Source organism: Sceloporus undulatus, chromosome 2 (genome assembly GCF_019175285.1).
Source record: "Sceloporus undulatus isolate JIND9_A2432 ecotype Alabama chromosome 2, SceUnd_v1.1, whole genome shotgun sequence".
NCBI classification, from domain to species: Eukaryota; Metazoa; Chordata; class Lepidosauria; order Squamata; family Phrynosomatidae; genus Sceloporus; species Sceloporus undulatus.
Window position 1 is genome coordinate 144,371,687 of NC_056523.1, and position 11,865 is coordinate 144,383,551.

At 44.2% G+C, this 11,865-nt stretch overlaps 1 protein-coding gene across 10 annotated transcripts in view; it reads right to left on the minus strand.

The window, feature by feature from the left end:
- TMC6 (transmembrane channel like 6) overlaps positions 1-11,351 on the minus strand; it is a 44,831-nt gene extending 33,480 nt beyond the window's left edge. The window contains exons 1-4 of one of the 10 annotated variants that reach the window (XM_042452368.1): positions 4,873-5,085; positions 4,680-4,762; positions 4,177-4,487; positions 1,313-1,437 (exon numbers count right to left, since the gene is read on the minus strand). In XM_042452368.1, coding sequence (XP_042308302.1) covers positions 1,313-1,437; positions 4,177-4,232 — 181 coding nt within the window. In that variant the 5' untranslated portion in view covers positions 4,233-4,487; positions 4,680-4,762; positions 4,873-5,085. Of the gene's footprint in view, positions 1-153; positions 548-1,312; positions 1,440-4,176; positions 4,488-4,679; positions 4,763-4,872; positions 5,086-11,330 lie in introns of those variants that run through there. The other 9 variants (XM_042452370.1, XM_042452364.1, XM_042452362.1 and 6 more) reach the window with 9 other exon arrangements.
- Between the last annotated feature and the right edge of the window lie 514 nt (positions 11,352-11,865).

The window sequence follows — 11,865 nt, forward strand, 5'->3', positions numbered from 1 at the left end:
CATAGCAAAATCCATAATTTTGGCCCCAAAACTTCTCTCAACTTATAAATGAGGTTGACTTATAGCTGAGTATATACAGTAAATTATGTTGCCATGGTTGCAATGCTATGCCCCCTAAAAGGGCATTTTGATAATTGGATATAATGGGGCTACCTCTATAGGTCCAAGGAGAGAAAACCAAGGATACAGAAGATCCAATCTTGGTATGCTCCATACACTGGTAGAATGGTCAAATGCAAGTTCATAACAGCAGAGAGGGCAAAAAGGAATGTTCCCGGGTGGAGCAGAGGGAGCTTTGGATTCATAGGAGCCAAAGTTCTTCAGTGCTTCAGATGTGCCCCTGGAATGCTACAAGAGTTATGGAGTTGATGTAGTTTCTTTGGGATGGGAACTTTCAGGGAGTCAACTTTTTTGTTGTTGTTTTTAATCCCTTCTTGCTTCCATCTTCTGTTCTGCTAAAACAAGTGCAGCAGGCCATAGGAAAGTAAACTACACTGGTATGCCTGTTATGCTATACCACAGGTTGCAATGCCACTGGATATAAAGCCTGTGGGAAAAAGCAGTGCAAGTCAAACCCACTGATCTTTTCCAGATGCTGTAATTAACCCTGGGAGATGGGGTTGTGTGTGCATCCACAATAACCTCACCCTAGCAAGTGCTGGCACTGCAAAGGATACAGTTACTAGTATTACTGTACTAACTTTTTTTGCTGCAAAAATTGGCGGTGGTGTTTTTTATTATAGCATATGCAAGCATATGGAGTGTTCTCTGGGAGCACCCTTGTGGTTATGTCTTGTGTACCATTGCTGGATGGTGCTTGTAATGCCATTATCAGGCACATTATAAGTCCTTCCTATGGCAAGTCAAATAATTTTGAAGCAAATTTGATGCAAATGAGACTTTTGTGGGGGGGACCCCACAATCATTAAAAAAATATCTGTGTTTTAAGGCCTTCTTCATGTTTTGATTGTTTTATTATCTTGTTTATGAACAAACTCTGTTAAATGTCCACTGCAATGTTTAGAACAATCCAATGGTGTGGTGGGAAGCAAGAATCTGTGATAGGTATACTGTCACGTTTTGCCAATCCTGATTTTGTAAGTAAGAACTGGAGTTCCATTAGAAGAACTGCTTAGTCCTTCCCCTAATCTGTAATCATATTGGCCTCAGATGAAGTAACAAGGAAAGCTACTGTAATTTCAATAAACATTTGTCTCACTCCACCAGCTATTTCTCTGTTTTAACTATATTCTTGCAATGTTCCTGGAGAAAAGATATCCATCCCTTAAATCTCAGATGTGGCCTGTCTAACCTTTGCCTCTGGTAGCCAGATCCTGCATTTCCACCATCTCCTGTTCAGCCAGCCAACTCTGCTCCTGGATTAGCTGGTGGAAGGAATCATGTACAGCACCTTCATCATACGGACTTGTGTCCTGGCTGTAGGGAACAAAGAAAAAAGATACAAAAATTTTCAACTGGTAGGTTTCCAAAGAGGGCACCATCCTTGCTTGTATCTGATTCATGCTGGATAATACTAAAAGTCAGGTGCATAGATAGAAAGAGAGAGATTAAGTTTAAGAGGAGAGAGATTCTGCCAGATGTTTCCGCCCTTCCAGCCATTACAGTTTCCACTCTGAAAAATTATCTTTAGACTGCAGCAAGTAAATACAACACAGCTATGGGCTTGTGTGTAAGAATGCAGCACACAAATACAACACAACACACAGCAATGGGCTTGTCAACAAGAACAGGTCTGGGCCTTGAGAAGCAGTTGCTTTGCAGGAATTAAAGGCTACTCCAAATATTATAGTAAAATCAAGCACAAAGTAGTGGCTTCTAATTCAGTATAAAATCAGTTTTGTAGTATTTTACTGTTTTAATGAGGTGTTTTAAAAGATATTTTGGTTTTTGATAAACATTTCAATGTGTTATGGAAGCTGCCTTGGGTCCCAGCCTGGAAAAATGGTGACATATAAATAAAGCAAACAATAAATAAATAAATAATCCTGGTCGTTGCTGTTACTTTTTTATGTCCACATCCACAATATGGAGAAGCAATGCCTATTGCAGCCCACATGCTTCAGCACTGCATATTCAGTAGGGAGAAAGGTGCATAGCTGCCTGACATGTTTTGGGATAGGAAGTACCACACAGCTGGTCTCACTTCTTGAGTAACATGTGAAGCAGCTCCTAGACAAAATAGAAGCAAGGACCTCACAGACTCCCACCCCACAAGCAAGACATAGGGCTTTCTTCCTTCAACCCAATGAGATCACTAGCTGCCATAGGAGACAGAGTGAAGAAAAATTAGCCCATGATGAGCCTCGAGGTCTTACAGATACTTGCCTACATTATTTTACAGATGAAATTGGATCCTAAAAAGCCCTTTGCATTGACCCATGGAGATATTTGAATGCACACTCTTCATAAAAAAGGGCCTTGTTTTTAAAATGAAAAATGATGCTTTTTTCAGGACCATGGCATGCTGGAAGAAGAGAGGAGACCCTAAATATGCAGCTGAAACTAAACCAAAGGCAGTGGGAACTAAGCTAAAGGCAGTGTCACTGCCCCCTTATCATTTAACCAAGAGAATGGATCTTTACATGTAGCACAAGGGCTATCTGTGGTGGAGTTGCCAGTGTAGGATTATCCCAGGACCTCAGGCTTCTGGACCAAAACCTGAGACTTAGTAACAGCCCCTGGTGGTGTCATTAGACATTATGCATTAAGTTCCCATCACAATTGCTCACAGCTTGCTATTCAAGCACACACAAAGACAACACATTTTCCTGTTTGGGCATTAAAACAGAAATCTGATCTAAAGTGGCTGTTTGGAAATGAAGGGGGATTTTTGCTTCTCACTCAGTTAAGGAGAGGAGAACGAACATTTAATCTTGTCTGTTTGTTTCTAGACAGAATGTGGATGCAGAGCAGAACAGAGGGTGATCTCTTGTGCTACAACAACTGGGAGGAAAGGAGGAAACCAAATAAATAAATACCCAGATATCCTGGATTGTAAATTGTATCAGACTGGTGTTCTACTAGCTAAGATGGAGATTTGCACATAACACTTTCTTTTAGCCCACAGCTAAACCCAGAAAAACAGGAGAATCTGCACATGCATTTTCCACAAGGAGATGATCCTGAAAACTGGAGACTCAGGGCAACCCGAAGGTGAAGGTTTTTCTCAAAGCATGGGGTATAGCCCCCAGCCACATGCTCTTGGTGGGGTGGACAATGTCTTTGAAGCTTGGTGAGCATAGACAACAGGCACACTGGAGACCTGTGTAGAGACCAATTTAGGCAACACAAATGCAAACAAATAACAGAGGAAGCATTATGCGAATTGCCTTAGTCTGATTAAGTAAATCTCTAATAAAACATTTATCTGTGTGTTGCCCTCCAGAGTCCACAGTTCCAGAAATCCTCCCAATTCAGAGCTTTACTATTTACAGGAACTGTGGAGCTCATTGCCTCATAGGTCAACAATCTTTCTTTCTCTCATCGAAAGATCAGAAAGCTAGTGAAAGAATAGGACAATTTGAATTGTTTGGTATCAGCATATTCCTGATGACTGAGACACCCTGAGCATAAACCTATACCTCTGGGAGTAATTATTATCAGCTTGTATGGTTAGCTTTGGATGTACCCTGCCTGATTTGTTGGAGACAAGGTATTAGAGCCAATTTCAGTCGGCCCTCCTTATCCACGGATTCTCCCCCCCCATGGATTCAAGCATCCATGGCTTGCAAATATTCTAAAAAAGTATAAATTCCAAAAAACAAACCTTGATTTTGCCATTTGATATAAGGGACACCATTTTACTATGCCATTATATTTAATGGACTTGAGCACCCACAGATTTAGTTATCCACGTAGGGTCCTGGAACCAAAGCCTAGCAGATAACAAGGTCCCACTGTATTATTATTGTCCTGATCTGGCCCAGTAAAGATTTTTGGCTAGAAATACTTTGGAGCCCCTTGTTTTAAAGGAAAGAGGTAGTACAATGTTAGATTCAGGTGTTCTAGTAACTGAGGTGCCTTGCATTACATATATACCAAATTTCAGGGTTCATAGCTCATGAGAAAGCAACCTTACAAATTCAATACTTATATGGTGAATGAGACCTAAGTGCATTTAGGCTTGTTTTTATATTAAAATATTCTCACACTCACCTCTTAGTCTCCTTGTTCTCAGGGGCATGAAAGGTGAAAGTCACTGTGTGGGACATCCTGAACTCTTCGCTCCACAGTTTTTGCCTATTGATTTGTTTGCCTCCTCATTTTTTTTCTTTTTGAAGATGTCTCTCAACGCAGGTTAAAGAGCAAGCCCATCATCACCAGACAAAAGTGCTTCCGCTGAGGCTACCGGGGTTCTGCATCATCAGAAGTTTACTCAATCCTGAGGCTAGGACGCCTGCTCTAACCACTTTTCCACTCCCTCAGTCCACTAAGAAGGGTTGGGCTACCATCTGCAACATTCAAGCCTATACATGTTAGAAGAAAGGCAAAGCTATCATCAGTCACCTCTCAATACAACAGTTATAACAAGTCAGATGTCTATCATAACGGAGATCCAGCCAGCTGTGTATGTGTGTGTGGGGGGGGGGGGGGGTGTGGAGAGGATACTACGAAAAGGAAGGAAACAAGCGAGGTTGAGATGGCTATAGTGCACTGACCTTGTTCTGCATTTCAGAACTCAGACAATACAAACATAGCGGCTGGAAACAGGATGTTGTTTCTAACCCTCAGGGTTGAAGAGCTGAAGGGAGGAAAGAGGAGATTTCTGAATTTCCAAAAATGAATGGGCAGCCAATGGCTGGTAGGAAGACATGCACAAAGAGCAAGACCTGCTGCAGGTGCCTCTCATACCTCCACTCACATGGCTCCAGCCTGAAGACTAACCAAGTTAGGCAAAGTTTCTTGTGACCGTCTCAGCCCCAGCTGTCACCACATGTTACCAGGGAGATAAGGGCTGTTGCAGTTCAATGCACAGGGGCTGGCTGCTTAGCGCTGGAGTTTAAAGACTGTCCAGCCCCTAAATTCTTGTGGGTGGTAGAGGCAACGGAACCCTTCACTACTCTGGGAAACAGTTTCCTCATTACACACTGCACTTGCCTCAGTGCGCTCTCAACTGCAAACAAACAAAGCAGCTGTTGTTTCCTGGTTAATAGGAAACTCGCCTCCACCTCAGTCATTCCTGCTGCAGGTTCCAGGAAAGGGCTGTAGCTATCGGCAGGGTCTGGAAGGCAGAAGATGGTTTGGATGCCTGAAGTATAGTATATACCAGACTATTTATTTTAAAAAAAATCTATGTTGTCTGGAGCCAAGAAACCACTTAGTTCACGCTACAGTGCTCCATTCAGCAAGAGTTGAAACACATCTTTATTCTGCAGGACATCTTATCTGAGAGCTTTGCGCACGGAACACTCATTATTTCACAAGTCAGACTCAGAGGACAAAGAAAATAACTTTGTGGTGCCTATTTTTTTCTTTGCTTTGAAAATAGTAAGGCAGCCCAAGAAGAAGCAATCCAGAGGTCTCCAGATGTTATGGACAAGAGCTCCCACAGTGGCTGGGACTTTGAGTCCATAAGACCTTGAGGTCCAGACCACCTGTCCCTGGTAGCAATTAAAGCCAGTTATAAAATATAAACAACATAAAATATTTTTACAATAAAGTTACAGCAACACTATAACAAAAACAGTCAGGAAGTATAAGAATCATTAAACTATGCAGCAGATAGTTATCTAAACAGAAAGGTCATAACTCATCACAAATGAAGTTTCAATATGCATATGGTCAGTCTATTCACTCCTCCAGAAGAAATGTTAAATTACAAAGAAACTTTTTTAAAAATTCCATCAGTTTGCAGAAATTATGAGTAGACACCTATTCTAGAAGCAACTGTATAGAACCTTATTCTGTACAAACCTAAGTGATAGTTTTGTTTCCCTTGTATGAAGTACAAGGAAAATATTATAGCTGGTTTTTTGTGGGTTTTTCAGGCTATGTGGCCATGTTCTAGAAAATTTTATTCCTGATGTTTCGCCAGCATCTGTGGCTGGCATCCGAATAGCCTGAAAAACTCACAAAAAACCATGGATGCCGGCCATGAAAGCCTTCGACTTCATATTATAGCTGGCACAGCCTCAGTTAAGCATTAAGGAGTTAAATGTAGAACATCCACCTGCCCCTCCCTAAGCCCAGGAGCAGGAATTTCTGAGTGCTTTGCTCATCTACCCTGCAGGCAAGTTTAGGCAGAAAGATGGGCTGGGCTGGATTTATTCCTACACATTTTAGAAACAGCTTTGTATAGGAAGAAAACACACAAATCCCTCCAGATCCACTGTTGTGCAAATTGCAGAATGATTCAGAAACACTTATTGGGAAGGAGGATAAATCCTCCAAGTGTTCCAGTGTATGCAACTGTAGATAGACTTTACATATACATATGGCAAGGTTTTAGGCTTTCTTATGCAGAAAAATGCAGTTCACACATCACCTGTTTCACTGTGTATGTATTTTATAGTAAAACAGAAGGGTGTACAATTGTTGTATAATGACTGGCACACAATTATAAGCTATTCTGTTTAAAAAGGGCTTTCCATGTAGGAATTCATAACTATGGGAAGGATGCTTATCCTTCTAAGGGCCCTTTCACACTACACAAATATAGCACTATTATTCCACCTTAATTGCCATGTTCCATTGCCATGGAATCCTGGAGTTTGTAGTTTGGTGAGGCACTGGAGCACTCTGGCCGAGAAATCTAAATCTCCCTCCCTAAAAGGCAAATCCTGGGATTCTATAGAATGAAACCAGTTAAAGTTGAATCATAGGGCCCTAAAAGCTTGAAGGGCTAAACAAGGGAACAGAATGATTGCTTAGCTGCAACAGGTTATATGTAGGGAGAGAAACAGGACCAGACCCTAACACAGAAAACTAAGCATGGTTAATAGTAAAGGACTGTCGGAGTTGTAACGTAAAACATCTCGAGTCGGTGTATGTATGTGTCAAAGCAACAGTGTGTGCGTCAGGACAACAAAAACAGCATCGGGGCCACATGTTGCTCACCCCTCAATCAGGCATGCAGACATGGCTCTCGGAGTGGGGACTGCAGTCAAGAAATAATAAGATGACTAAGAATGAGGGGGGCAGCAATGAAAAAACTAGAAAAGATCCTAAAATGTAAAGATATACAACTGAGCATGAAGTTAGAATTGTACAAGCCATCATATTTCGTATTACCATGTATGGATGCGAGAACTGGACAGTTAAGAAAGTGGATAGGAAGAAATCAATTCATTCAAAATGTGCAGAAGAATGCCGAGGATACCATGGATAGTCAAAAAGTTCTAGAGCAGATCAATCCAAAAATCTCTCTGGAAACCAAGAAGACTATGGCCCGTTACACACGGGCTTAAAAGTATGCGCGGAGCGCGTTCTAGGGTTAAGGCGGGGCGGTGCTTCTGCACTGCCCTAACCCTAGTGCGCGCTGTGCGTGTACAAAATGGCGGCGGCCGTTCCATACGGCCGCCGTCATCGATACGTCACGGCCGCGCCGCCTCCAAACGAGGCGCTGCGGTTGTGACGTATTGGGGTCGCGGCAGGGCGCCTAGGGCGCCCTTTCCGTGACCCCGGAAGAAGCTCCATTTCAGAGCTCCTTCCTCGTTTGGTTCGCTGGGCGCAGTCTTCAGACGGCTGCGCCCAGCAGACCAAAGGAGAGAGGGGCCAAACGGCCCCTTTCTCCTTCTCCCCGCCGCCGCGGGGTGTCCTTGGGGCTTGAAGCCCCAAGGACACCCCTTTCCAGGCTGCGCGGAAGGGGCCTTTTGCCGCTTCCCCGCAGCCCAGAAAGTGGTGGATTGGGGCCTCAGCGGCTGCCGCTCTGGCTGCAGAGGCCCCGATCCGGCGGGGAAAGGTGCGCCTACAGGCCGCCCCAAAGCGCCGGTCTGTAACGCGCCTTAATTAAGGCTGTCATACTTTGGCCATATCATGAGAAAGCACAACTGGGAAAAAACAATAATGCTAGGAAAGATAGAGGGAACCAGAAAGAGAGGAAGACCACATGCTAGATGGATGGACTCATTAGGGATGTCACAGGTATGAATTTGCAGGAACTGAGCAGAACAGTAGAGGACAGAGAGTTTTGTAGATGTCTCATCCAGAGGGTCACCATGAGTCGAGATCAACTCAAGGGTGGATAACAACAACAAAAACATGGCTCTAACTAACCCCAGGTATCACAAACACCTCTCTGGTGCCTTTTAACTTCTACACACCAGATATTTTGAGTGGGGGTAGTTTGGTTTGAGCTGATTGCCAGTCAGGCAACATGGGCAGTTTAGCAGAAAGGCCTGACCTCCTGCAGTGAGTGGTGTGTGATCCCAGAAAACTGATCCCTGCCTCTTCCAAAGATTATACTTCCCCTGCCAGCTCAGCACAACACTTAAGGAGAGGTGTAGAAAGAAAGCTGGCAGGCTTTTGCCCTTAGTTTGTGATTGGTAGCTCCCATTCCCCAAACAAGAAGCTACAGGGGTTAGGTCTAACCTACCTGTCTAGAGCAATCCACTAAGGGCAAACTTCCGTGATACATCATTATACCCTTCCTCTCCCTCTCTGTGCAGCTGTGACCCTGGCCATTTACTCAGAAGCATATTTGTTGACAGCATATTTATTACTTTTACTTTAAAGTACATTGGCTTTGGACATGGGCATTATTTTAAATTGTTCAAAAAGGGATCCAGAGTGGGTTAAATTTCAAGCACAGATACCTCTACTAATCAGAAACATTCCATGCAAGAGAAAACATGTGAGTCACTTCAAAAATCATAATTAAAATAAAAGGTTTCCCAAGCTTTTTTTTGTATGAGTCTTCTGTATAATCAGTAAAGCTATATTTTTCATCATAATGCACCCATGAGATATACTGTATTTAAAATACCAAAAACATCACCCCTTCCTTGGGATTTCTTACTCCAAGTAAAAAAATGAAATGGACCAGCATAGTGTAGTGGTTCAAGTGTTGAACTACTAGGACTCCAGAGACCAGATTTCGATTCCCCGCTCAGCCATGGAAATCCACTGGATGACCTTGGATGAGTCACATATTCTCAGCCCCAAGAAACCCAGTGATACATATAGGTTGGCATAAGTAAGAAATGACTTGAAGCCACACAACAAGAACAACAAATAATGCAAAAATTGGGCTGAAATAAGTGAAGCTTCACTAAACTGCAGTGTCAGATTAAAAAAAACTTAAAGTTTCACATTTGCAATGACTCTTTTGCAAAAGCCACTCTTTTGCCTAACAGTATGCAAAGAGATCTTGTAGCATGTTTGAAACTGACTGAAAGAAGTTGGCAGCATGAACTTTTGAAAACTTAAGTCTACTTCCTGAGATGCACCTAAGGAAGTTGACCTAAATCTACAAAAGCTCATGCTCAGGGACGTAGCCAAGGGGGGGGGGGGGTTTTGGGGCCGGACCCCCCCCTCCATTAGAAAAAAAAATGGTGCATGCTGCTGCGCCACCGCACCCAAGCCCCATTATAATGGTGGCACTTAGTCTGGACCCCCCCTTCCTAAAATCCTAGCTACGTCCCTGTCATGCTGCCAACTTCCTTTTCTCAATTTAGTCTCAAAGGTGCTATAAGATCTCTCTACTTACTGACTTTACAGACTAACATGGCTGTATCTTTGAATTCTTTTCCCTACCATACACTGCTTCTGAGAGCCAGCGTGGCATAGTGGTTTGAGCACTGGACTGTGACTCTGGAGACCAGGTTTGGATCCTGGCTTGGTCATGGAAACCCACTGGGTGACCTTGGGTGAGTCACACTCTCTCAGCCTTAGAGGAGGGCAAGGGCAAACATCCTCTGAAGAAACTTGCCAAGAAAACCTCAGGATAGGGTTGCCTTATGGTCGCCATAAGTCAGAATTAAATTAAAGGCAGACAACAACAACAAAAACATTGCTTTGGTTCTTCCAGAAAGATGTTCTATCTCACAGGAAGATGTGAGAAACATCTTTTTTTTTCTTTTTAAAAATACACTCCTAGCTGAATCCAAGTAGCAATTCCCTTGGGAAGTGGTGGTTTTATCTCCCTGGGCAAGCTAAACTCCTGGCCCTGCTGCAAAGGCATCCTTAAGCACATCACCAGAGGCATCCTTTGGTTACTTTTGACTTACTTTCGTGAGACTACCAAGGACACTGTCTGGGAGTCAGCCATCCTGGTCAGATTATAGAGTCATACTGGAAGAGACCCCAAGGGCCATCCAGTCCAACCCCCTGCCATGCAGGAAACCTAAATCAAAGCATCCCTGACAGATCCAGCCTTTGTTTAAATACCTCAAAAAAGGAGACTCTCTCCAAAGGAGTGTGTTTCACTGTCGAACAACTCTTACTGTCAGGAAGTTCCTTCTAATATTGAGCTGGAATCTCTTTTCCTGTAGTTTGAATCCATTGTTCTGTGTTCTCTGCAGCAGAAAACAAGCTTGCTCCCTCCTCAATATGACATCCTTTCAAATATTTAAACAGGGCTATCATATCACCTCTTAACCTTCTCTTCTCCAGGCTAAACATCCCCAGCTCCCTGAGTCGTTCCTCATAGGACAAGGTTTCCAGACCTTTCACCATTTTAGTCGCCCTCCTTTGGACACGCTCCAGTTTCTCAATGTCCTTTTTGAATTCTGGTGCCCAGAACTGGACACAATATTACAGGCGGGGCCTGACCAAAGCAGAATACAGTGGCACTATTACTTCTCTTGATCTAGATACTATACTTCTATTGATGCCATCTAGAATCACATTGGCCTTTTTAGCTGCCGCATCACACTGTTGACTCATGTTCAACTTGTGACCTACTAGGACTCCTAGATCCCTTTCACACATAGTCTCGTTCAGCCAAGTGTCCTCATCCTATATCTGTGCATTTCATTTTTGATGCCTAACTGCAGTACCTTCCCTTGCTCCCTGTTGAAATTCCCTATGTCAGTGGTGGAGAACCTATGGCATGCATGCCAGAGGTGGCACTCAGGGCCCTCTTTTACTAGAAAGCCAGAGGGACGTGGCACTTTGCAATAAATAAGTGGGGTCTGGGTTGCAGTTTGGGCACTGGGTCTGTAAAAGGTTCACCATCACTGCCCTATGTGGTGGGGGTTGTATGTCTGCAGCCTGGGCGTGAGGGCAGGGTCTTGGCACTAACTGCCAGGAAGCAGACCGACTCATCTCTCATCCTTTTGCCCACTCCCTCCAAACTTTTGCCTTCGGGACCCCGCGCAGAGCATCCTCCCAGAGGCTGAGGAGGACGGGAAACCCTCGTGGAGGCTCACCAGATGGAGGAAAGAAACGGAGCTGGTTTCCCAAGCGAGGACTGGCTGGATCCGGAGCCGTTTCCACCGAAGAGCCAGAAAACTTGGCCTCCCAGAGTCCGCCCCAGCAGCCAGACCCCACCCTGGGCCTCACCTGTACTACTAAAGGACTCTGGGAGCTGTAGTCCTCTGCTCTCTGGAGCAGCTACCTGGAGCAAGGTCCTTCGGATTGGCTTGCAAGGTGGTTCCTACACTCCAGGTGGCTCTTCGACGCCGTGTTCAGACGGACTGAGCTGCTCCCCTCCTGCTCTCTGGTTCTTGCCAAGTCCAGTGGTTCCCAAATTTTGCTCCTCTCCAGGTGCTTTGGACTTCAGTTCCCAGAAGCCCCAGCCAGCTTGGCCAATAGGAATTCTGGGAGCTAAAGTTCAAAACAACTGGAGAAGCAAAGTTTGGGCATCACTGCAGACCAAGCTGGGTGAACACAACTCTCAGGAAGCAGAGCTGGAACTGGGAGAAGTGACAAGAAGGTTTATCATACTGGGTCTGCTTTTGGCAT